The sequence below is a fragment of the Epinephelus fuscoguttatus genome, linkage group LG1 (assembly GCF_011397635.1).
Source record: "Epinephelus fuscoguttatus linkage group LG1, E.fuscoguttatus.final_Chr_v1".
NCBI classification, from domain to species: Eukaryota; Metazoa; Chordata; class Actinopteri; order Perciformes; family Serranidae; genus Epinephelus; species Epinephelus fuscoguttatus.
In genome coordinates this window covers 39029574-39055250 of record NC_064752.1, presented here as the reverse complement: position 1 = coordinate 39055250, position 25677 = coordinate 39029574, and the positions used below count along the sequence as shown (strand labels likewise).

Below are 25677 nucleotides of genomic sequence, written 5' to 3'. Positions count from 1 at the left end.
CAATGTAATTTGGTTGGTACCCATAAAAGTACTGCGATAGCATGTAGCTACATGTAGCAGTGTAGGTAATGTAATCTAAACACTGCAGTAGCGTGCATGGGGCAGATGACCATATAAAGAAATTCATCAGGAGCTCATGACAGCTTGTCTCAAAAGTAGAAAAAACAATGGAAACAGAGTAGTCAGAACGGTCTGAGGCCTGAGATTTTACTCATATGGATTACTTTTACATATGTTTACCACATTATTTAGATCTGGCTATGTTTTTAATATAATCAACCAAAACTGTAACATTACATGTATGACAGAAAATAAGAGAAAGCATTAAAGGCCCTCTTTAACAAAGGCAAAACAAGTCAAAAAGTACAGTAAATAACTTGTTAGTGCCAGTAAATATGTGATTAATACCTATCATCCAGTGTGTAATACAGAGACAAAATCACTATTCTGCCCTCAATGTCCTTTAGTCACCTATAGTCTTTGTAAAATGTATTTTGTCTAATAAGTTATCCATAAGCAGCTTCACTGTTGCTGTTGTTTCCTCTGCAGGCCATCGACAGCATCCACCAGGTGGGCCTCTACTGCCTGGCTCTGGTCCCAGCCAACACCTTACCTAAAACACCCCTTGGTGGCATCCACATCTCTGACACCAAGCAGTTCTTCTTAGACGGCAACCTGCACCCCTGCAACATCCTAATGTGTCCCCATACGTGTGTCACCAACCTGCCCAAGCCCCGCCAGAAGCAGCCCGGTAGGTGATGCTTATCCGCATGCAGTATCCCCCAACGATGAGAGAAATTGTTGCTGGTCCGGCATGTGAGAGTCAGTCAGGCTTATAAAGTGTTTTGTAAAATAAGAGCACGGTCAGTAGTGTTACATAATGCACACATAGCAGAGTTTGAATTTAGGGAAGCAGTGTTTCTGCCATGCTGGCCCCCTGGCTGTGGCAACGTTCGACAAATGTCACGCAATCGGCATTCTTGAATGCAGCCACGTGAATCCTCTGTATTCACATTGGATTAGTTTTGTTTGTTCTGTGACATCTGTGTTTCCTAAAATAGTCATGCAGTTTAGGATGTTTACTTTGCAGTTAAGTAAGAATTAAACTCATGTTGAACAAGATTAATAGTAAGGTGACAGGTATTAAGGTTTTCTTGGGTAAAACATGAAATTATTGTGAAATGTACTGTATTACAAGCATTTTCTCCCTCCTGTCTCTTCCTGTTTTCCTCTGGTCTTACCTTGCCCTGTCTCTCTTTTACTCTGTTTCTCTTGTAGTTGGTGTAGGTCCTGCGTCCGTGATGGTGGGCAATCTGGTGGCAGGGAAGAGGATTGCCCAGGCAGCAGGCAGGGACCTCGGCATGATCGAAGACCAGGATCTTGTCCGGAAGGTAGCGTGACCATGAACACTGTAACTCCCACTTTCAACCAGCATTTAACTCCGTATCTGATAACTGTTTAACCACACTTCGATTTTCAAAGGAGCCACATGCATGTCCCTCAGAATCAGTCGGAAACTTGTGCACAGTTTCCAGTGTGTTGTATGGCCACATAGTCAGGTTTGAAGTAGAGGTCGACCAGTAGTGTTTTTTGAAAGGCTGATTTAAAAATGGTAGTTTGGAACAGGAGAAAGCCCATTGTTCAGCCGGAAAAATATTTTGCAGTGTCAGATATGAACAATCTTTGACTTAATTAAAACTAAAATTAAATAAATATATAAATCTGGAACAGATCAAACTAAATGAAAAAATGCCAATGGGAGTGATTCTTATTTTTATTAGTTTTTAGTTTGAAACAAGGCTTTTATTTTGAAACTGGTGCCAACGTTCAATCAGCCATGGCCTCACAGACTTTCGCTCCAGTATTATATTGTTGGACCCGCTATAGCTGTGCAGCCAGAAAATTTATAGGCATGTTAAAATGAAGAGTCAAAACACTTAAGGTACGTGTCCCCAGGATCCGGCATGGCCACGCTTCTTACTCATTGCCCAAGGAAGCGGCTGCACCGGGCATTCAGGGCGTCTGCTCTTCATTTGCATTATGTTAACTCTTGGGTACTTTATGTAAATCAGGGACATTTGGCGCAACTCGTCTGAAACAAACTGTTTTGGATCTGAAATACACAGACAGAATCGGCAACTGCATGGCGTATTTCTTGATCTTTTACAGAGACACATTTTGGTGAACAGTATTCATATTATTAGACAAAGATGCCAACAAGCCACCCTGTTGGTCTGGTTGGAAATCCAGAAACAGCCAGCCTGCATGTCTAGTGGCACACCCATCAAGTGTCCAATGCTGGGAAGTGGCACAACCCCTCACATCTAAAAACGCCTCTGTGGACTGCACCCATAGATACAGTAACACAGCAGAAGGGAACTACCCTCTCTCTGGAGCTATACCCACTGATCAAGCACCTTTTTGCTTGATTTAACACAACCCTCCCCTCTTCAGCTCCCGCATGAGTGGTGGAGGCTGTAAAGCCATTGGCCACTAGTCCCACCAATAACAGTAGTTTGTAAAATGTCCTATGGGTGCCGACTAATCAGCCAAATTGATAAATTGGTCGACCTCTAGTTTCATGCCTTTCCACTGCCGGTGTAATGGCCCAGGCTCAGCCACAAGTCAGTCTTAAAGATGTAAAAAAAAAACCTGGACTCTTCTCTCCTTCTGCTCTCGTCCCTCTCTGGATGTAGCTCTGTATGTGGCCCACTGTGATGGTAAGAATTACGGCCCCCTCTTCTGGCATCTTCCCCTCCTGTCATGCTCTAATCTATATTGTATTGTGGTTTTTATTATGTGCGTTTGTGTTAAAATGTGACACAAGCAAAAATGTGCATGTTCATTTTTTTTTATCTGTGTTACAAGATGAGTACCTTCTGTAGCTTTCCCTTGTTATACTGCAAACCTTTCACACCCTAAATTATTGCTCATTATTCTAAGAGCAGGATTGGCTCAGAGTCTGTGGTGTAAATTGTTTGCACGTTGGCATGAGATCATTTATGCTAGTCAGCTGTGTACTGAGATATGCAGTCTCTGAGCACCACCTTATTATTTTTTTTAACTATTAAATTAAGTTCTTTCATCAGCACAAACTCCTCCCTCTATGGTTGTGTTTGTAATAATGTATAAAGATTATTAAAGCACACCCTTAGATATACAATAATCTAGTTATTTTTTCGTTTTATTTCAGCATCAGTATTTGACAGAGGCTCTACAATGGAGGGCACAGACAGACGCAGACCACACCCTCTTTGTTCTCCTGAATGCTAAGGTAAGGAGTTTTTATACTTTGACTGTGATGCACAATGATAGTGCTATATGAATTACTCCTTGTGTTTCTGGTGACCTTTTATTCCTTCCTCTGTGCATTATTCCTGTTCTTCAGGGTGTAACAGTGAGTACAGCGACCTGCGTCCAGCTTCACAAGCGAGCAGAAAAGATAGCCGCAGCGCTTACTGAGAAAGGCAGCATCAACACCGGAGAGAACGTAGTGCTGCTTTATCCTCCTGGTGGGTCCTGCCTCTGGCTTCCTGTCTGTGTCTATGTTTTACTTCCACTAAGATTAAAGGAATACTTCAACCCTGAAATGACCATTTATACTGTATTGGAGAATTCAGGAAGCAAACTTTGTTTTCCTTGCATGCCTCTGGTGAACGAAAAATCCAAAAACATTGAAAAACTTTAATGAATTGAAGTCATAATTGACAGCATTTAAAACCAGCAAAACTATATCACAACATCTGTTTACAAACTCGCGCACAACTTGTGCAGTATTATTCAAGTCTCATTTATCCAACTGTAGGCTCACTACTTCTCAAACAGACAATCCTTTCTAACGGGAAACTGAGCTGAGCTGAAAGTGAAACTTATCTATGCTCTCTTCAAACTCAGCCTTCATTATCAAAACAGCAATTTTAGTTTGTGTTATTGTGTGACTTTGGTGAATCCAAACTAACCCTTTAAAACACCAAAAATCGGATTCTTCGTTCACTATGGAGGCATGCAAGAAAAGCTTTTTTTTTTTTTTTTTTCACTAAATTAACATAACACAGGGTGGGGAAATGATATACAAATGGTCACTTCAGGGGTGAAGTATTCCTTTAATTTTTGTGAGTTTTGTCCCTCTTATTTATTTACTTTTTTAATCCCCTTTTGTCCTCCATCTTTCTCCCAGGCATTGATTTAATAGCAGCTTTCTATGGCTGTCTCTACGCTGGATGCGTTCCTGTAAATGTCAGACCTCCGCACCCTCAGAACCTGGCAGCTACGCTCCCTACTGTCCGCATGATTATTGATGTAAGTGTGTGTGCTCTTTTACTGATGCACATATTTCATTGCATGCTCATGGGTTTGTGTTTACATACATGTGTTCGTTCATTTAATCTTAATATCAGGGTATTTTAGTTGTGGCCTACATGGACATTGAGCTACCTGTGATGACCCTTTCAATGTATGACTTGTTTTGTAATCGAGCAACATTTTTGCTACAAGGTTAGACTTCCTAAAGGTCCCAACAAAAAAACTGCAGGTCACCAAAAATCTAACCAATGACTTAGACTGAAAATAAGGGCACCAAGTGTCACTGAAATGCTTTTAATCTCTAAAGGGGCTTTATAAGACATTCATTACATTAATATAGCAGTAAACCACTATTTGCTATACAAAGATAAAATGGAGTAATGGCATTCCGAGCAAAGAGTGATGTCACACTCTCTCTTTGTGTTGTAATCCGAATTTCTCTGTTCTCTGTTTTGGTAGACAGTTCAGTTGCATGTGCATGAGAGACCCTGTGGGTGTATCCGAATGGCTAGCTAATCACCACAGCTCTGCGCTGTGCTCATACAGCAGTTATCACTGTCAGCACTGTTGCCGTTGTTAGAACTGTACAGGCATGGAGCAGTTAGCTGCTGGCTCAGCCAGCTCCATGTTGAGAGCTGACTGCAGATTATCCTGGCTCAGACTCTGAGTCATAGATGTGCTCTGAATGTTGCATGCATACAGCTCCTTTAAATCGCACCATTTCTAAAGGCATCCCTGCACACACTGTATGTCCTATGCGTCCTATTGTGATTTATATTTTTTTAAACTGTTAATGTCCCGCTCAGCACAAAATCTTGTGGTCAAATTAAGGGACTTCTATCACAAGGGTTTGTTCATGGTCTTTGTTTATGTAAAAGAAAAAGAATTCAACTAATACTTGGTTATTTTTTAAGTTCTCAGAAATCCAAAATCGTACCAGCCTCAAAACTCCATTATCAGTTATGCTGTGTTATGATAGGCCATAACAAGATAGATCATGTTTTGGCAGTGTATAGCAGCTTCTTCGGTTCAGATGACTCACACTTATGTTTTCTAACCAGGTCAGTAAAGCTGCATGTATCCTCACCACTCAAGCTCTCATGAGGACTCTGCGCTCCAAAGAAGCTGCTGCTTCTGTAAACATTAAAACATGGCCAACAATCATTGACACAGGTAAGATACCAAAGATGGGCCTTTTTTTCCACTGACATTTTGACTTGTCCTTGAAGCAAAAAGACATGTTTTAAATAACATTCACAATAGCCCTGGGGCTTCAGCACAGAAAAATACCTTAACTACTTGTCCTATCTTCAATTAAGTTTCAAAGATAAGAAAAATCCTATCTTTCTACTACAGAAGCAATTCCTAAACTCATGGCTGTGTCCTATCTTATCTCAGACCTCCCATCTTATGTTAACTCAAGAAGTCCTAACTATAACTGTAAATTCAGTGCATCAATCAGCACTCGTCCTGTCATGCCTGTATCTATGTTTAGAATGCACTGGCGGGCTGCTCGAGATTGAGGAGCCATAATATCAACAGCTTTGACTTGTCACAGCTTGCCATTATAGACAAAAAATGACAAGCGTTTATTTATAGCTGGGAGGTTGCAGCAGCTAATTGTGTCAGTGGAGGAGAGGAAACCCAAGTTTTCATGAAGTTTTCTGCTCAGTTTTTTAAATTCATCATTTTAAGTGTCATCATACAGTTTTAGGCATCTTTCAGTCATTATATTTTCTTGTCATTGTCGTCAACTGCCATATTTGGCAGTTATTTTGAATTTAAGGTCTAAGCCATCCTAACTTCCGATTCCTAATTTGGGAAATCCCCAAGTTCTTTAATAACTAATTCCTATCCCAAGATACAATAGGATTTTTTAAAATCCTGAATGCAGTTAGAAAACATGTTTCTGAAATACCAGAAGTCCTAAATGTCATCCCAAACTGAGTTAGGATAGGATTTCAGACTTAGGAAGTTTGTGTAATGAGGCCCCTGTTCTATAAGTGTCCCAGTGAGCCATGACAGTGTGAAGCATGGAATTCACTCATCATTAATTTTTTTTACACTTGTGCTTTTCCTACTCTGACATGTCAAAGTGTCTTCTGTGAAAATGGGCTGTTTTCAGGCCCAGGCAAAACTTCACCATGCGTTATTAGGACATTTATCAACAGGACTTTTAATACTCCAAAGTGCTGCAAAATAATGTGGAAAAAAAACATAACACAATTACAGTGGTGCAAAGTTCAACTTTAACACATATTTTAACCCTAAATCTACATTAGGTGTACAGAGTTTTATGATAGAGGGTTAAAAAAAACCACTCATTTTTTTAGTATTTGTAATAAGAAGTGACTGTACTCTTAAATAAAGACCATGTGTACAGTAGTTGACTTTCTCATGAGGCAAATTCAAGACTGTAAAAAAGGCTTATCAGTTGTTGGTAGGACATCGTCACAGTGACTGACTATGAAGAGCACGGTACTGTCAGAAAAGTCAGTTATCGTGGACTGTTTGTAGCATTTAGACAAACAGGAAGTGGGACAGTGCTTTCTCCAGTCATTAGAAAAAATGCTCAATTGGTGGACAAACTTGTGGTTAGATTAGTTGTTTCATACTGTATGTTCTGTGTTTCCCTTTTAGTGTATTGGTATTATGATCTGTAACATCTGAATTCGAATGAATTCATATCTGGAGCACCAGTATATGAGATAGCACTAACTGACAGTAGTCAATTAGCACGATGCATCTGGTTAGGGTTCATTTATGGTCTCATTGTTGCCCAGTATTATTTAATATTCACTTAGCTCTGTGTAAAACCTGCACTGTTTTCTATTTGCAGATGACCTTCCTCGCCGTAGGCCTCCACAGATCTATAAGCCGCCCACAGCAGAGATGATTGCTTATCTGGACTTCAGTGTGTCCACCACAGGCATGCTCACTGGGGTCAAGGTGAGACTGATGAGCATCACTCTCAAATACAGCAGTGTGCTCTCGATAGTCTTGATCCCAATCCAGTACCCACAAGGTGTTACGTATACAGCTGCTGAGCTCCTACTTGTCTTCCTTTCTCCTTCGTTGGGTCTCCACACTTTGTGGCGGAACCATTGACATTTTCAACATAACAGTTTATAAAATAACGTGAAAACAATGTGACAATGGGAGAAGCATCACTCATGGTGATGTGATGTGTCACCTGAATCTGCAGCTCCTCTGCAGCTCTGTAAAGCTCTGACTTTACAGAGCTTTATAGTGTCTTACAACTCATTATTTAGCTGTCCAGCCCTCAACTTTAATGTTCTGGTTCACTCTCACCACTCTCGTAGCGTTGTTTATGGCAGCAGCAGGCAACTGTCTTCAGAAAAAGCTCTAAAAACCCCTCTGTGCTGTACCTGCTCAGCACCAAACAGCAGACAGACACATTTAGAGACAAGCTGGTGAACACAGTAGAGCACTTAGCAGCTAAAGATACAGATAAAGATATTTCCCTTAGGAGGTAGTAGAGACCAAAAATAGAGCTGAAAGAGAGATAATGTTAGACTTACATTCATTAGAGAGCCAGAGGCACAATAAATGGATGCTAATGTTGCTCCCTAACTACTAAATGTAAAGGTCCAACAATCTAAAACATTATCAGAATGAAAAACATCCGTTGAGAATCAGTTAAACCTGACAGATGGACCTTTTGATCTTTGGAGTAGTTTAAGTGATGATCAAACTCTTGCCACTTGAAACTCACAAACTTTGTAAACAGCAGTCTAATTTTGCATAGAGATTTCAAATTAAACATCATTCTGTAGCTGCTTGGTTTTTGAGAAGTGGTGTAAGTGATGTGCAGCAACTGAATCCTGAATATCTTCAGCCATAATGTTTTCTTTCAAAGCAAACAGCAAAGATCAGCGACTGCCTGACAAGTGTGATTGCTCAGCCAGAGACCAGTTGCATGAGCTAGTCTTTGTCTTAAATATAACTTTAAGTCAGACTTGCTGCAGACACTTATAATTCCCTGTTGCATAAAGCATCTTTATGAGTGACTAATGTAAGATTGACTTAGACAGCCTGTCATTCAATGCATTATGGGTTAAATGTGACACTTCCCAGAAGAGAAGAAATAGCGAATGCAACAGCGACACTTGGTGGCAGAAGATCAGCACACTTTATACCCACTGAAAACCTATGTCTGCTTGGAGGAACACAATGCATAAAAAAATTGTGTTGTTTATTAGCTTCAATCAACTTAATGGAAATCTAAAGCAACACCAAGTAAGGGAAAAAATAACAGAAAAAACATAAATCCAACGACTGTTAAAACTCTTAAAGATGTTCAGAAAGAGTTCAAAAATGGGGTACAAGAATCCAACGAAGAAATCTGGAAACATAAAAATCCAGCGACTGGAACAGGATCCCCCTGAAATCTGAAAAAACAACTGAGCTCCGAACTGAGATTTATGCAAACGAGTCCTCTTGGAGGGCAAGAGAGCGGGGTCAGAAGTAGGAAAGGTGCTTGTCGATGAGTCATAGAGAGATCATTCTATTAATTATTGTAAACCCTACTTCTGTCCCAGGCTAATCCCTGTTGACTAATATGTATGGTGTATTCTTGTTTGTTGTAGATCTCTCATGCAGCAGTCAGTGCACTTTGTCGCTCTATAAAGCTGCAGTGTGAACTGTACTCCTCTCGCCAAATAGCCATCTGCCTGGATCCGTACTGCGGTCTGGGCTTCGTCTTGTGGTGCCTCGCAAGGTGCGATAAATGTACACTACATACATGCTATGTACCATAGTTTTGTCTGTTGATTCCTCCTCCATTCATCCGCTTTCTCTCCATCATGTCTTGTCTTTTAGTGTTTACTCAGGTCACCAGTCCGTCCTGATCCCTCCCTTCGAGTTGGAGAGCTGCTTGTCTCTGTGGCTGAGCACGCTCAGTCAGTACCGCATCAGAGACACCTTCTGCTCCTACTCCGTCATGGAGCTCTGCACTAAAGGACTGGGCACTCAGACTGAGTTACTCAAGGTGAGGACGACTAGGTATATCTAGGGAGAATCATGAATGACAGACGTAATATTTCGGAAGGATTTGATCACCTTGTGTGGGTGTGTTTCAGGCCCGTGGGGTGAACCTGTCGTGTGTGCGGAGCTGCGTGGTGATAGCGGAGGAACGCCCTCGACTTGCACTCTCACATTCCTTCTCCAAGCTGTTTAAGGACATCGGGCTGTCGTCCAGAGCTGTCAGCACTGCTTTTGGCTCCAGGGTTAACCTGGCCATCTGCCTGCAGGTACATCAGCCAACTTATTCTGGCATAAAGAGCAAGCACGGAGACTTTAATTTTGAATTATACTTAGAGGAGAACCTGCTCTTTGAATATTACAGGGCACCACCGGTCCTGATCCCTGTACAGTTTATGTGGACATGAAGTCCCTCCGACATGACAGGTAAGAACACAAGGATCATTTCAACCATGATGAAAGATTATAATGAACATTTGTAAAGTCTTTAGTGTCCAAAATTGAGCTTTCTAAATTTAGAGAGTATCATGTCAGGCCTACTGTTTATTTAGGTCTTAGCTGATGTTTCAGAGATCGAGTGTGGATTGCAGTTTGATTGTATATGTCTGCTTTCGTATGAAATTTTTACAGAGTGAGGCTGGTGGAGAGAGGAGCACCTCAGAGTCTTCCTCTAATGGAGTCTGGCAAGGTGAGATGCTACATAAGCCCCTTCAAGGGCTTTTTTCTGTCCACATTCGCACCGCCAATAAAAACGCTGGAGTGATGTACTGCTAGCCAGGCAGCAGTTGGCAAAGCAATGTCACTTTCACTCTGATGAGTCATGATATTGTTGTATATCCCTGTTGCATATTTGCAGTCCCCTTGTCCTTGTTTTCTTCTTCTCTTTTTTTTTTTTTTTTTTGTTGTTGTTGTTACAAGTTGTTTGTATTTTGTGTTGTCTGTTATATGGCTAACGAGTTAACAACAAGTTAAAATTGGCAATTACTGGTGCTGCATTGGCTCAGGGGTTTGACCAATCACCATACGCTAACGACACTCAAGGTTCCTCTTGTGGAGATTATCTGTTCTGCAATAAGAGCTAAAAAAGTCCCTCTAAAAGGGCGTTCCAAGAACTACAGTCGTTCGGAGTTCTTGTGGTGCGGACACAAAAAAAAGGGGGTTCTTGGAGCTATGAACAAAGTTCCTCTGCTTTGACAACACCTTTGACTATTTTATTTTCATCTACAGATACTGCCAGGTGTTCGAGTGATAATCGTGAATCCAGAGACCAGAGGACCACTTGGTGATTCTCATCTCGGAGAGGTGAGATGTAAATACTGTACAACATGACAGCCTTATGACAGAATAATGGGTGAAGGGTTCTTCCTTCTGAAACCAAGCTGTGACTCAGTGTGTGTTTCTCTCTGTCTCAGATCTGGGTGAACAGCCCTCACAGTGCCAGTGGTTACTACACCATCTATGGAGAGGAGAGTCTTCAGGCCAACCACTTCAACACCAAGCTCAGCTTTGGAGACCCGCAGACCTTATGGGCTCGGACGGGATACTTGGGTTTTGTGAAGAGGACTGAGCTGTTGGAGGCCAGTGGGGGTACGTAGTCTAGATTTAAAAACAAATAGATTGAGCTGATGAGTTTATTATGTTGTTTATTATTATGTTGCTTGTATTTCTGTGCTCAGATCGGCATGATGCTCTCTTTGTGGTGGGCTCACTGGATGAAACCCTGGAGCTAAGAGGGCTGCGCTACCACCCAATCGACATTGAAACCTCAGTGTCCCGGGCTCACCGCAGTATAGCTGAGAGGTGAGAATGGCCTTGTGTACACACACACACGCACACACACACAAATTAAAAGAGAATGGTCCAGAAAAGTGTCCTGAGATAACTTTTTTTATGATTTGACTTGAATTTATTAATGTTCTCAAGAAAATGCATATTGGCCAGTAATATCCAATTCTCAAATTAATTTTATTGGTGCTTTTTATTGGTGCTGCATCCGATATCTCCAACACTCGGCAACCCACACCAAAACACTCTAGATCAGTGGTTCCCAACTGGTCCAGCCATGGGGTCCAGATATCTCCTTAGTCATTAGTTTAAGGTCCACACAGTTTAATACATTGTGTCATACTTTTGGCCATGTCTTTGAACTAGTTTGCTGTCTCTTTTAAGTAGCTGTCCATTAGTCACTCACTCTACAGCAGGAAACAACACTTCAAAATAAAAGCTTTGTGTTGGAAATTCACTGCCCTTAAAAATAAAGTGTGTGTTTTTTTAACAAACAGCATGTTTGTGAGTCACTTGCAACCCACTTTTGGACCACAACACACCAGTTGGGAACCACTGCTCTACGCTGATAAATAGCACTACGGGAAGAGGAAAAATATGCATTTTTAATTTTGGGTGAACTACCCCTTTAACATTGCTTTCGGGTTCTTGTCCCTCTCAGTGCTGTGTTTACGTGGACCAACCTGCTGGTGGTGGTGTCAGAGCTGTGTGGTTCAGAGCAGGACGCGCTGGACCTGGTGCCTCTGATAACCAACGTGGTCCTGGAGGAGCACCACCTCATCGTGGGTGTGGTGGTTATTGTGGACCCTGGGGTTATACCCATCAACTCCAGGGGAGAGAAGCAACGCATGCACCTTCGTGACTCTTTCCTCGCTGACCAGCTGGATCCCATCTATGTCGCTTACAACATGTAAGGAGGTTGTGGGAGTCTGGGCTTGTTCAGCCATCATCCACAGTGTGGTTGCTTCTGCACCGTCACCCCAGCACTCAACTACGGCTTTGGCAGAGGGTGAAAAGGAAAAGCATGAACCTCATGAACTGCCGCCCAGCTCTGTGTGACACCAGCATATCTTGGCCACTGCATGTCTATGATTGGACCTGCCATGTTTGGAGTTCTTCACTGTGTTTTATAGATAGCATTTTGCAAATGGGACAGAGGCAACATGTACTGCATATGGCAAAGAAAAAAAAGGCCCTGTTGCACTTTTTTAGAAAAGGGGCAAAACAACACCCACAACAGGACCACTTTTGAAATCAACTCTATATTAATGTCTTTGTGAAAATCTGTCGTCTTATTCTGTTTCCACCACAAACCTCTTAAAACACTCTCCCCTCTGTGTTTACACAGATTCCAAGAGCTACTAAACTTAAATCAACTTGAAATATTTTCTACATGCAGCTTTCAAACAAACGCACACAAACCGCATGCGCCGAGCCCTCGTTGTTCCTCACTAACGTGGATGAATAGAACAGGGCAGATGAAACCATTATACAAGTAGCCAGTCTCAGTCGGTGCACATTATTTAGACAGCTTATTTTATCCCATTAATGAAGCCAAATACATCTTCACGACTTTCCTGCCCTAATATATTTCCTGCCTTACAAAACTTCAGCCATACATTCCTATCTTAATTTTTAATGAATCTGTTATTGATGGCTGTGTATTCTCCTTTGGTTTGGACAAGTAGTGGAAATCCTGACAGATATCCAAAGGGATCAAAATAAAAGAAGAAAGAGGCCATATTCTGTACTGTACCTATAAAGGCCTGTTGTATTTTAGATACTGTACGTTACTGTATAGATATTTTTAATTGTATAAATGTATAAATGCTTGACTTGTCTCTCTCAGTTGATGGTTTGTGGATCGTTAACCCAGCTGAGGGGTGATAACTGTAGCAGAGAGAGGACTGTAAATAAGATTTAACGGTTTTGACAGTACTTTTGAAACGGAATACTAGTTGTATAATGGAGGGTAAAGATAATTAAAGCATTGTTAGTCAGGATAGATATAACATTGCACTTTCTCAAAAAAAAAAAGTCTATTTTATTATAACAATGAGGCATTATAACTAATGGTTCAGGAGCATATATTATTCTGAGGATTCTTGTTTGAAGAGCTTTGAGAGTTTACCGGGAGGGCTATCACTGTTAACACCAGGGAACTGTCCTGGTTATTGGGGGGGGGGGAGTTGGCTAAAAACCAATATCATAAATATTTTCAGGCGACCATGTTATTTTGTAAAAACATTTTAAAAAAACAGGCCCACAACTGTTCATGTAATATCCATCGCCATTGTACTTTGTATCGTTAAACTGTCATACCCCTCTCACTTTTGTATTGCATAATAGTCCCTCTCCTTTCCCTCCTCACACTCAGAGTTCATTCAGACTGTGTTTCGTCTCATTGTGCTACTTTGTAAAGAATGACTTTGAATTCCAGCAGAAATATTGTTGGTACTTAAAAGTCTGTAGTCAATAGAGGCAAGTCATCATGTATCTGGATTATTTTCTGTGTTCAGTCACTGGATTTTAAAGCACTTGTGAATGCAGTTGCAAAGCTGAGCCACATCTGAAACATCCTCGATTGGCAAGTAAAGTAAATGTATGAAAAAGGGTATATTAAAAAAAAAATTGCATCAAGATATATTTGCAAAATGTATTTGGTTTCCTGTAATTTCGTGCTTTCCTTGTGCTCTTTGCCATAATTTATAGGTTCTTTGTACTGGATTATTCTGTATTTCAGTGATGCACACTTAATGTCAACATGTAAATAGTTTTTTGTTATTTTTGGACTTTCGCAGTGCACCCATCATAACATTGACTCATGCCAAACACAATAATAGAAGATGTTTAATCATTTCAAGGTAACAAGAATATGATTCATTGATTTACTGCACTTTGCACTGGTGGTACTTAAAGAAACTGTGTGGACTAACTGTTCCCATTTCATTGTTACGTAAATGTGTTACTAATTTTAGAAATATATTGCTTGACATTTGCTTTTGCCCAGTTTAAGTCCACCCAGAGAAAAAAACTAACAGCACTTCATCTTAGCTTTAACATTGCATCCTTCGTTCTCAGCAGAATGTTTGCATGACTCAGCCGAGCACAAGAAGAAATCAGCTTGAGGCACATCTCATCTGGAGGCACAAGTGGAGGAGATACAGTATATATGTATGAAAATTGTATATTCAGGGAACAAAACTCATAACACAGGGATGGACCAGGCGGTCCCTTGGTGCAATGTGTGAATAATACCCATAAAATGTAGACGTTTGTCAGAACAAATCTTGTAATTAAAACAGACCTAACGAGCAAAAAGAGGAGTTCCTGACGACCAGTGTCCATCTACCATCTACCTGCTTCGCTGGCAAGTCTACAAGGGCTTCCTTTAGTTTCCGCTCTATTTCTGCGTCAGAGTTCTTAACACACTATGCAATCTCAATGACAGTGCAATTTAATTTCAGAGCTTGCACAGTCTGGTGAAATAAACATGATGCTTAAACATTTTGTAATAACTAATTCCAGAAGACTGATTAAATTCAACCAGTAGTGTACTTAAGACTGTATTAATCTCTCTTGAGTTGTTCTATCAATATTTTGTGTATGCACTCTTGGTATGTTGTATATTAATGATTTGGTGAATTCTAAACTGCTCCATGAGGGCGTGATCCACTGGCGAATCTTTAATGTTAGGGAGGTTTTAACTCATATACTAGTTAACAAAATCAAGGTGGTACACCCCCTTCCCATTTTTCTCACTTATTTTCTATTTTGGTTTGTTGTACTTTGTTTTATACTTTATGTAAAAGTAATACAGAATAAAGAAAAGCATTTAATCATTTCAGATGTCCTGATATTCGTGAGTTTAGTCGTGATGTAACAGTGATTGAAACTGACCTTAGACTCTTTGGATTATTACACAACTTGCAATCTTTACAGTGAAGGCATGTTTGAGAATTTGTCATATAGGATGGGAAAGGAAGCCTTAACACCCCTACACATGGCTTTCTGAAAAGGCCAACATTTTGTAAATTAATTTTCATGCAGAAATTAATGGACATGAGTCTGAATTTTAAAACAGATTAGAGGCTGGATGGATTAGCATTGTGCTGATCTGGTTTCAAGAAGAGATGACCAAACATCTGGGATCCAACAATCAGTGGAGACACCTACTGCCTCTCAATGTTAAAATACTGCAAGTAAAAATCATTCAGAATTTTAATCACGTAGATGTACAAGTATTATCAGCAATATTTTCTTACTTACTATGCAGAATGGCCCCTGTCAGAGTGTTTTATTACTGGACTTTTATTGCTGATGCATCACTGTGCAAGTAGCATCTCAAACTGTAATATGGAACACCACCTAGATTAAGGATTTTTAAATGTAATTACCATGGCCAAGTTCAATCACTATCGGTGAACATGAGCTTCTCTCTCTCAAAGCCAGAAACCAGAGAAATCAGTCTCAAATTTGTGATGTCATCAAGTGTAGTCTGGAGCTGCACCATAGACAATGAATGAGAGTCTGAATTTGTGGCTCCACAGAATGTTTGTTTTCTTTTTTTATACCCAAATGAGCTTTATCCTGTTGTGATGTTCTCAGCTCTGAAACACAAAATGTAAATATATATAAATGTAATATCAAAACATCCCCCTGGGTGCCCTGAGTGTCATCTATAACATCTTTCCCAGTTCACTGTCAGTGCAGCAGCTCCAGACTAAGTTCATACCCTTTGGCAGTAGCCCATTTTACAAGGCCTCAGGGTGGGATTTTTTACACCATTATTCCATATTGCCGTTCTGTATAAATGGTACAATCGTGGAATTGGGGGGACAATGCGGCGTGTTATGTGTGCAACCCAAAATTGGGAGATATAAAAAAGTAGCTGCTAGCAGTTAGCAGCTAACTCAAAGAAGAACAGCGGCCGAAAATGTCCGCACATTGGGAAAACAATGAGGTCCAGGAGCTCCTTACCCTTTCGAGCAGAGGACAAAATCAGCCGCCATATAAATATATATATATTTACATGTGAATGATTGTTATTGCCATGTTATGCCATTGTTGATAAAGTGCTGCCGACACAAATGTTATGTCACACTAGAGGCCGACGCTGTTGTGTTACGTGTCATGCCCATTACGCCTCTTGCTTCCACTATCTGGGCATGCTGGCTAAAATCACACATTGATTTGGTTCTGTGTAAAAAATACAGAAGAGGCATAAAGATGGGACTTCCTGGTGGCCCTACCACGCAGTCACTGTGTGAAAAGGGCTAGTGTTACTGCCTTGGGCCTAATCTGGCCAGGTGGCCCACCTACCATTTTCTAATTCATTTCACACTCGGATTTTTTTGGGGGGGAGGGGGGATAAGATCACTGGTAACCCTTTACAGAGGCTGAGCCCAGAATGTTCTTAAATCCTAGAGACACCCATGCGTACACTTGACCTGCATGGAGCTGCTACAACTGGATTTGACGGACTGAAAGCAGCCAACCATTTATTATAGGTATATATATAAAATTATAAACATTATTACTGTATGTTTATCAAGAGACCCTTGGTCTCCTGTTATTTTGTACAAGTGGCCCACAAGCAAAGCAACTTCTCCCTGCCTTATGACATCACTAATTTTAGTTTTAGCACTTAAGGTTTTGGATTTGTGGGAGAGTTGTTCATGTTTACTCATATTTTTGGACTTTCTTCAGACCATAGGTATAACTTGTATGACTTTTGAAAATGGGTGGAGTTCCCCTTTAAATACAGAGTATAAAGTAGAATAACATGAATGAGGTAACTTGAGCAGAACCCTCTGTGTTTAATGTAACAGACTGGATTTTTCCACTCTGTCCTCCTCTGTCTACCAGTTGCTCAAACTCTTCTCACCAATCACAGGGCCTAAAGAAACTATTACGTAATGCGTCTTTGCCAGGCAGCTCCGCCCATTTCCTTTGGGAAAAAAAGTGGTCAGCTATTTTTTTAGCTGACATCTTTGTATTTTTAGCTGTTAGCCACTGCTGCTAAGTAACTTTTTCAAGGTATTTCCTGTGTCAAAGTATACAAACGAGTTGCACGAAGTCCACGCTGTGAACAAGAGCAGTCACGCGACCTTTGAAAAGGTAAATTTTGGCTGGCTGAGCGGTAATTTTGTGCCCGTCTGCTGTCTGCTCCGCTGTGGTGGTAATGGCGGCTGTTGCTTCGTCAACTCCTCGCCGTTTTACGAAAAGGGAAGGTGTAGTTAGCTTAATGGCTCCCCGTATCGCTGACGTCTATTGACGCGGTAACTTGCGTGCCAGTGACAGAGTTACACATATTTGCTCATTGAGACAAAAGCTCATCCATCCTGTGAAGCAGAGTAACTTAACTTGCCCCGTTTGTAGCTCTGAAACTGTTGTTTTGAGCGGTTTAAACGGGTTAACATCCGTTTATCTCAGCGTTAGCCACCCTTAACTAGCAGCGGGGATGTTCTTGAGCTCGGATATGCTAGCAGAAATGACTGAAAGGATAACTTTACGTTTCAGTTGTAAACGTTTGCTTGAGATGAAGTCGCCCACTTTGTTAAATGTTGCATGTTAACCACGAGGGTAAAAGTTAATAGTGTTAAATGTGGGGCCTAGCTATGTGCCGTAACTCCATGTTAACGTTAGTTGGATTGGCTAACACGATTGAACCAAAGAGGAAGTCGTTAGTTAGCTTAGACTCACCCGTTTAACTTTAGAAGACACTTCTAGCTAAAGTAGTACATTGATTTGACATCGCTCTGATCTGCTTCATATTTGTCGGACAGAGTTGTTTACTATATCAACAATTAGCGCACAGGCCACAGCGGAGTGCAGCATGTTACATGCAGGCAACCCTGCCACACACAATTGCTGTGTTACATTAGCGCCATTGTAAAACGGTAATATTGATTTATCTGTTCCCAGTTACTATGGAAGAAGTACAGCAGGGCAGCAATGGCACTGAGTTGCAGACTGCCACCATTCCCACCACCATCACATCCTCCCAGTTCTCACAGATAGCCCAACAGGTAACAAAAGAGATCCACAAAGAGCTCATGATACTGTCATGCTGTATTACTACTGCAGCTCTTGTGCTGCTAATACCACCAGGCAACTTTGTTTATGACTGCCTTGCTGGAGGCACACTGTTTAGGGCTGAAGACTTGCTTATTAACAATGCTTCTTTTTCAGGTCTATACATTTAGTAAGATGTTCAACTCTTGTTAAACAGGGTAATATGTAAAATGACTCCAAGAAGACAGTCATGTTGATCATGAACTAAGAGGCTTGCGTAAAGCTCATATTTTGTCAGCCTTTATCAGCAAAGTTAGACACAGACAATTGGAATTGAAACCATATCTTTAATAATTGCACAGCATGCAAACAATTGTATGAAGAAATCTGTTCAGTCCCTTTTGAAGTAGTTATAGTGCTTATTTTCGCTATCCGATATAAATAAAGTCTATAAAGGAACACTTCACCTTCAAAATGACCATTTGTATTACAGTTTTTCACCCTGTGGTCTCTCTAATTTTTGATTAAACTTTGTTTTTCTTGCATGCCTCTGGGGCGAACAAAGAATCCAGAAACAGAGAAAATACTCGCTGGATTGCAGCAAAGGGTAGCCACTTTGAACAGCAAAACGATTTCAAAACATCTGTCAGCAAACTCTCACGCTACGAGCCAAATCTTATTTATTCAGTTGTATGCTCAGTACGTGCATTCTAAACCACGTCCGCGTAAACATTCTCATGCATGGATGCTTGGGCCAGCTCGTGCCTTTGAACTCTGCTCAATGGAATATCTGAGCACAGTTCAAGTTCAGTTGGAGAGATGTTGTCCATCTTTGTATACAGTCTGTGGGTTGGGAAGCACCTAGCATTTGACTGGTTAAATGAAACTTGGATTACACTGCACGAGTTGTGTGAGATTTTGTTAAGTGATGTTTTGATAGAGTTTTGCTTTTTTTAACCACATCCTCCCTTTTCTTCAATTTATCAAGAATTTTCTCTGTGTTTGGATTCTTTGTTAACCGTGGAGGCATGTAAGAAAAACAGTTTTCTTCTCAAATTTAAGGTAACATCGGTTAGGTAATTTATATACAAATGATCATTTTGTGGGTGAAGTATTCATTTAACAAAACTACCTACTGAACAGTCTTAGCTGTCAATTTTAAGGGAGGGATTAGTAACTCTGGATTTTAGTGTGACTAGTCTTCTTGTGGGAGTCTTACTCCTCTGTTGCTGTCCCACTTACTTGTCGATGTATGATGATGAAGACGTTCCATTACTGAAGGACCTTAAGTTCCTGCCTGAATTCATAGCATCGGTTAAGACAGTGGCTCTCAACTTCTATGGACTGAAATTGTTCTTAAAAACTGTAAATGAGGGTAAATGAACACATTATCATATTATGACTAGACCCATTGTGTGTGCACTTAGATGAAATGATAAAGTGAGAAGGTTTCTAAAAGTAGATTTTAAATAATCAGTTCACCCAAATTACACATCGTCGATTATCGCAAGAGGTTCCCACCGCCGACTCAAACGGGATCAGATACCTTATGCAGTAACTCCAGAATCTGAGCCAAGTCCTTAAACGAGGGCACGTCTCATGCCCGTTGTAGACGGGAGATTCCAGACGTAAAAACGGATTCATTCCACAGATCCCTTGCAATATTGTGCCGTGCAGATGTTTTGGCTTTATGATATAGCTGTCTTTTTTATGCACATTTAGTCTCAATGAGCTTCTGTTCTGAATTGACTTTTTTGCACACACTAATTGATGCAGTTGTCATGATAAATATGTTGTTGTTGTTGTTGTTGTTGTTTTGTGGGTTTAAAAATGTGTTTGGTTTTTTGCAGATGTCACTGGGTGGTGGTTCTGTGGCTGTTGTACAGCTGCCAGGGGGTCAGTTTCAGGTTCAAGGAGTGATCCAGTCTGCACAGTCAGTCATTCAGTCCCCTCCAGTGCACACTGCACAGGTGAGACCACCTGGTTTTCTTTACGTTGTCATTATTGTTTTGTTTTTTTAAATGTTACCCGATGTTTAATTCATGGTTTTTTTTTTTTTGGTTTTTTTTTTTACAACCTGTTAATATGCCATTTTATACAGTTACTCACATGCACCTTTTAAACCACCTCCCTCATTCAAGGCCCTGGATTCAGATAGTGATGATTCACAGGACTCTTCAGACAGTGGAGCTGCAGCCCAAAAGACCAGAGAAATACTGGCAAGACGGCCTTCATACAAGTAAACAAATAAATAAATGAATAACCACAAGCACAGACTTGACACATAAACAATCTTATGACTACTTATGAATACTAACTCAAGTGTCCCTTTTCCTCTCTTCTTCTAGAAAAATCCTAAATGATCTTTCAGCCGAGGAAGTGACACACATTGAGGGAAAGGCTAACAGTCCAGCAAACACAGGAGTGACAGCAGCCGCCCCACAAATCTACCAGACCAGCACCGGCCAGTACAGTAAGAACGTCACCCTCCAATAGTACTTGCATTAAAAAGAGTGGTGCACAAAGTGGGGTCACTTGGCCTCTGAAATTGAGAATCTTATGAATTTGTGGGCCATGGAATTGATAAAAAAGTGGGATTTCCGGGAAGGAAAATCTGTGATAACTACAATTGTTACGTCATAGCACTTATTGTATGCTTTCATGCTAGAGCTGTGCTTCTTGAAAGTAAATGGGCAAAATTCCTCAAAAGTCTGTATATTTTTAAACTATTTAACAAGCGCATAATCTGCAGTACCCAAAATGTTAACGTAGCCAGCGGGAAATTTGATTTTTTTTTTTTTTTTTTCCCCTCCCCCCACTTGTCCCTGACTCAATTCTGATGCCATCTGTGTGATTATTTTAGTTACCATAGCTGCAAATGGCACAATCCAGCTGGCGACTCCAGGGTCTGAAGGCATTCAGGGTCTACAAGCTGTCGCCATGGCCAACTCTGGTGGAGCCCAGCCAAGCACAACCATCCTTCAGTATGCCCAGACACCTGACGGCCAGCAGATACTGGTGCCTAGCAACCAGGTTGTTGTACAAGGTGAGCAAAACTTGTCATATTCTTAGAAAATGTTTCTGATTTTCCAGGATTTCTAAGCCCATTTTATCTGCTAATGTAGTCACTTTTCAATAGACTACTGGGCAGATGCCAAAATGTGTCTCCAATACAGTCTCCACATTTGTGTCAATTAGAGGTGCATGCTGCCTTTAGTTCTACTGTTAACCATACAGGCATGGAGACAATATTGCTGTGAGCACTACCTTCCGGGGCTGTAAAATCCTGCAGTATAAACTGCTCCGCGGTGTCTTTGTGCCTGATAAGCCTTCAATCAAGATTCTTAGTTTATAGTGTTACTACAGTTGAAATGTGGCCTTATTGCAAAGTGCATTACTTTAAATAGTATAATTAGATTGCACTTAAATTCAGCGTTAAGCATTTTTTGGAAGCCTGTTCTTAGGTAAACTATTCAATGGCTTTTCATTCACACAAGTTTAAAAACGTCTCAGTAGCGACAGAAGAAAGATAGAAGTAAGGCTAAAATAACTCACAGAAAACATAACAAAGCTCCTGACATCTTTTACCATCTTTTGATTGTTGTGTTTCCGTCAGGTGCAGGAGGAGAGATGCAAACATACCAGATCCGCACAGCACCCACATCCAGCTCCCTGCCTCAGACTGTAGTTATGACCTCTCCTGTGGGGCTACCTCAGGGCAAGAGTGACGACCCAACAATGAAGAGGGAAATCAGGCTTGCGAAAAACAGGTTAGTGTCCAGTTTATCACAAGTCTAAAAAAGGCACGTCTCGCAGACATTTCGGACAAAGAAAATCAAACTCTATTTGTCTACAATGAAACTAACCATGGCAAATATTGAATAAATACAGATGGATACAGGTAAAAAGCACACTGTCTTGACTCTAGATAATGCTCCTTCTTCATTACTGTAGCAATAAAGGATACATGTTCTGCTTTCAACTTATAAATAAAAAATCATTTTATCATACAGATACAGTCAGCCTGCTCTCATTCCCAACTTGTCAAATACCGCCACTTTCTCAGTGATGTTGGCATCAGATTTAATGCAAAAAGGCACCTTTCACGGCTGTATGATATTCTGGCGGTGAGAGTTTGTAAAGCCGCTGTGAATACAGTGCCTCCCCTTCTGGAATTATGTAGAGCTCAGAAAAAAGGCACATTTTTGCAAATTCATTGTAAAGTGTCTTTGTTATATTACATTTGTACCTTGCACATATTTTACTGTTATAGCATTGGTACATATAACTTAATGTTGCAATAGTGGCAAATCTGTTCGCTGTGATGTAATGTAGGTGTGGTCATTGCATAATTTTTCATTTGGACTAACTGCACATTTTTGTTCCTCTTTCAGAGAGGCAGCTCGTGAATGTCGACGAAAGAAAAAGGAATATGTCAAATGCCTCGAAAACCGTGTAGCAGTTCTTGAAAACCAAAACAAGACCCTGATCGAAGAACTGAAAACTTTAAAGGACCTTTATTGTGTTAAAACAGGATAACCTGTTTGAATAGAAGTTGAGGAGTGGGACATATTGTGGGAGTGGCACAGCTCAGCCATTTGGACATGAACAGGGGTTTCTGGGAACACTTCATTTCAGGCTGAGATCCTCCTGTTTTTGTTTGTTTTTTTGTTTTGTTTTTTTACTCTGTTTGATATAAAAGTGACTTGTGATGGCAGTAAGATATACTCGGCAAAACAAAAAAAATGAAATTGGCCATTTTTCCACCTGCTGTTTTTTAAAAATTTGCTAATGCTATAACATTTATAGTTGTGTACATTTTTAATACTGGGAGGTTTGAAATTGTGAGCTTTAACTTTGAGTCTCAGTTTGTAAATGTATCCCTTTCCTTTTTTTCTTGTGTTTTTAAAGATGTTGCTGTTGGAGGTTTTTTTTTGTTTGTTTTAATCTTCTAACAGCATCTGCAGAATTCTGACTGTATAATTACCACACAGACATAATTCCTCTTTATTTTGTGAACCAGCAATTCCCCTCATTTCCCCATAAGGAGATGTTACAATTGTCATTCCTTCTTTTTGTGCAATGGAATATAAAGGGTAACAGAAAAGATGACATTGAGTGAGGTTTGTTGGGTTGTTCCTCGGCAGTTACTTCGACAATCAGGGAAAAAAGCACAGTGTCCAGGTTATATTTATTGTGTACATCTTGGGAGGGGTGGGGAAAAAGAACAAACGGTGTATGAAATGTTGCTGATTCTGTAAGTAAATAAATATATTTTCATTCAGTAAATGCTGCGTGTGGTTAGTGTAGTTTGTAAAATTCTCATAATTATGAACCCGTAAGAGGCACAATGAAGTCTGCCCATTCCCCCATGCAGTCATTTAATGGAATAGCCCATGATATGTGGTCTTATCATGAGACTAACTTCTGGGGCCTCAATGTGTTTTAGGTGAAGTTCAGAAAAACCAGCGGCCTCTAACTCTCTCCATGTTGCTCTGGTTATCGTGCATCCATCTCCAAGATAGTACCACAGAGGCTCAAACACATGCTGGAGGAAGTGCGTCCAGGAGGAGGGATCTGAGACTACGTGCTCCAAAAAGAAGAAAGCTCCACCCTGCGGGAGAGAGACAACAACAACATTTAATGGTCAGTCAAATGTAATTATTCATCAGGACTGAGGCAGGAGGAAGCAGTAAATGGTATATGATGATTCAGAAGGTTACCCAGCAGATGTGGATTCACCATTCCGAACTGATAAGGATCACTCAAATTTCTGACAGTAAAAATAAACACTGTGTAGGCGGCACAATGTTTGTTTTGCTGCGTTCAATGCAGTGTGTGTAACAGAAAAATAAGAAGGGGTTAATGTGTTAATCTACACACATAATGCTACTTATTTATGTAGAATGAACTGATATTGGCAATAAGTAGCCTGACATTTTACTTGACACCTTCTGCACTTCGCCTCATGTGTAAGGCTGGATTACCAAGTGGAACCAGATCCTCAGAGGGCCCCAGAAAAGCTAGATTCACTGCTCATTAACTGTTTTTGGACACTGGGATTTGCACCACTTACATGAGAATTCAACAAAGGTGGTATTACCTAATCGTGTAGCATTGTCATGTGGAAGGGCCCTGTGAGAATAGTTTTACCTTCATTATTTCCTCCAACTAACTGACACAAAGAAAACCTGAGACCAGGTGGTATTATTCCAGAGGAGGACCAGGCCAGGGATGCTCAACTTGCTTTGCCTGGGGGCCACTTTTGCAAAATGACAGAGGACCAGGGGTCAGTTAATAAACAAATTATAGTATTCATCAGTATATAGGCCTACTGTATAATAGATAAATTGCCTGTTTCAAAGCTTTCGACATTGCTTTCCTCACACGTCTTTGTCAAGAGGCAGAGGCTGACAGAGCAGTCAAGCACTGGTCAAGGGTACACAGGGGTGTTTCTAGGATTTGAGGACATTCAGGGCTTAGGTGGGACCCTCCCCTGGCATTTATTTTTAACTGAACAAGCTCTAATTTATTACTTTTTAGTGCACTCTGGCACAGTATTTACATTAAAAGCACAAAAAATCCCAGTATAAATCTATTCATTTTTCTTGTGAATTATAAAATTGGTGGAGGCACCTCTAACAGGCCAGATCTGACCTATGTGCAGTACATTGAGAGTCACTGGAGTAGTCTTTTGGTTGGTTTCTGGCCAAAACAAAAACAAAACAGGCAACCAGAGTAAGCAGTGTACATAATACAATACATGCAGTGCAGAGGTTGTTGGTTAGGTTTGTTTAGTGCCCCAGGCCAGCCTAACAGGTTAATCCAGCCGTGTCATTTAGGTCATTGATGTGCGTGAAGTCACTATTAAAATATTCCCTACAGCACTTGAAAGCAGCACAATGACACTCACTGTTCTGAGGATGCGTCGGACCTCCTGCAGCACCCGCTGCACATCACTGACAGAACAAAGCACTAGTGTGCAAACAACAACGTCCACTGACTCGTCCCGTACCCCCTGCATGTCTTCTCCAGAGACGACCATGAACGCATCATAAGTCAGATGCAAGTTCGCGTCCATGCTCATCCGCAGGTACTTCTCGAAGTGCGGGTTGGGGTCGGTGCAGGTCACCGTGCAGCCGTACGGGTAAAACTTGAAGTTGGCGCCGCTGCCACAGCCGATCTCCAGCAGCCGAAGAGTCCCGTCGGTGTTTGCAAATTTGGCCACGTGTCGGAACAGGTCCCTCTTGGTTTTGTGCATTTTATCGTTGTATGAAAATGTTATATTGTAGGCAAGCAGGGGAAACAAGCGTTTGTACAAACCGTACAGGCCTGTGAGCTCCAGTAGACCTAAGGGTAAAGTCAACACTGAACAAAGCAGTCTGCATAATTTCATAAGACATGACTTCATTTTACTCTGAGCTAAACTAAGTCTTGCTGGGGGCATCTGAAGACAGGCGACTTTACAAGATCAAAAGATTATGCGCTTAATACCTGAGAGACAATGCGTCACTTTTACCACACGGTGGAGCAGACACACCGGTCTGTGTGAGGGGCTAATGGGTCCAA

The 25677-nt window shown here is 40.9% G+C and overlaps 3 protein-coding genes across 5 annotated transcripts in view; 2 read left to right on the top strand and 1 right to left on the bottom strand.

The window, feature by feature from the left end:
- dip2bb (disco-interacting protein 2 homolog Bb) overlaps positions 1 to 14933 on the top strand; it is a 57235-nt gene extending 42302 nt beyond the window's left edge. The window contains exons 23-39 of one of the 2 annotated variants that reach the window (XM_049577666.1): positions 550 to 751; positions 1279 to 1391; positions 2697 to 2720; positions 3194 to 3274; positions 3389 to 3512; positions 4178 to 4299; positions 5364 to 5475; positions 7142 to 7251; positions 8913 to 9043; positions 9145 to 9313; positions 9405 to 9575; positions 9671 to 9732; positions 9937 to 9994; positions 10534 to 10608; positions 10719 to 10893; positions 10983 to 11106; positions 11753 to 14933. In XM_049577666.1, the coding sequence (XP_049433623.1) occupies positions 550 to 751; positions 1279 to 1391; positions 2697 to 2720; positions 3194 to 3274; positions 3389 to 3512; positions 4178 to 4299; positions 5364 to 5475; positions 7142 to 7251; positions 8913 to 9043; positions 9145 to 9313; positions 9405 to 9575; positions 9671 to 9732; positions 9937 to 9994; positions 10534 to 10608; positions 10719 to 10893; positions 10983 to 11106; positions 11753 to 12005 (2106 nt within the window). In that variant the 3' untranslated portion in view covers positions 12006 to 14933. The remainder of the gene's footprint in view (positions 1 to 549; positions 752 to 1278; positions 1392 to 2696; positions 2721 to 3193; positions 3275 to 3388; positions 3513 to 4177; positions 4300 to 5363; positions 5476 to 7141; positions 7252 to 8912; positions 9044 to 9144; positions 9314 to 9404; positions 9576 to 9670; positions 9733 to 9936; positions 9995 to 10533; positions 10609 to 10718; positions 10894 to 10982; positions 11107 to 11752) is intronic. The other variant, XM_049577667.1, reaches the window with a different exon arrangement.
- Positions 14934 to 17047: 2114 nt separating this feature from the next.
- Positions 17048 to 23344, top strand: atf1 (activating transcription factor 1). Of its 2 annotated transcripts, XM_049583764.1 has the most exons (8): positions 17048 to 17211; positions 18019 to 18122; positions 19959 to 20078; positions 20250 to 20347; positions 20457 to 20581; positions 20972 to 21154; positions 21725 to 21878; positions 22503 to 23340. In XM_049583764.1, exons 2-8 carry the CDS (start codon positions 18024 to 18026, stop codon positions 22645 to 22647), a joined length of 924 nt encoding a protein of 307 aa, XP_049439721.1. In that variant the 5' UTR covers positions 17048 to 17211; positions 18019 to 18023; the 3' UTR covers positions 22648 to 23340. The 2 variants fall into 2 exon arrangements, with proteins under 2 accessions (XP_049439721.1, XP_049439730.1); XM_049583773.1 differs by lacking the exon at positions 18019 to 18122 and having other exon boundaries at positions 17105 to 17211; positions 22503 to 23344.
- Positions 23283 to 25504, bottom strand: LOC125893219 (putative methyltransferase-like protein 7A). Its single transcript, XM_049583784.1, has 2 exons — positions 25022 to 25504; positions 23283 to 23722 (listed from the first exon to the last, which is right to left on the bottom strand). The coding sequence occupies exons 1-2, from the start codon at positions 25502 to 25504 to the stop codon at positions 23486 to 23488; spliced, it is 720 nt and encodes a 239-aa protein (XP_049439741.1). The 3' UTR covers positions 23283 to 23485.
- Between the last annotated feature and the right edge of the window lie 173 nt (positions 25505 to 25677).

Coding starts and splice junctions, on each gene's coding strand:
- atf1 (XM_049583764.1), top strand. CDS start 18,024: ATGGAAGAAGTACAGCAGGGCAGCAATGGCACTGAGTTGCAGACTGCC. Junction 20,079..20,249: donor CTCCAGTGCACACTGCACAG/GTGAGACCACCT, acceptor CCCTCATTCAAG/GCCCTGGATTCAGATAGTGA. Junction 20,348..20,456: donor GCAAGACGGCCTTCATACAA/GTAAACAAATAA, acceptor CTCTTCTTCTAG/AAAAATCCTAAATGATCTTT.
- LOC125893219 (XM_049583784.1), bottom strand. CDS start 25,504: ATGAAATTATGCAGACTGCTTTGTTCAGTGTTGACTTTACCCTTAGGT. Junction 23,723..25,021: donor TCCGACGCATCCTCAGAACA/GTGAGTGTCATT, acceptor TCTCTCCCGCAG/GGTGGAGCTTTCTTCTTTTT.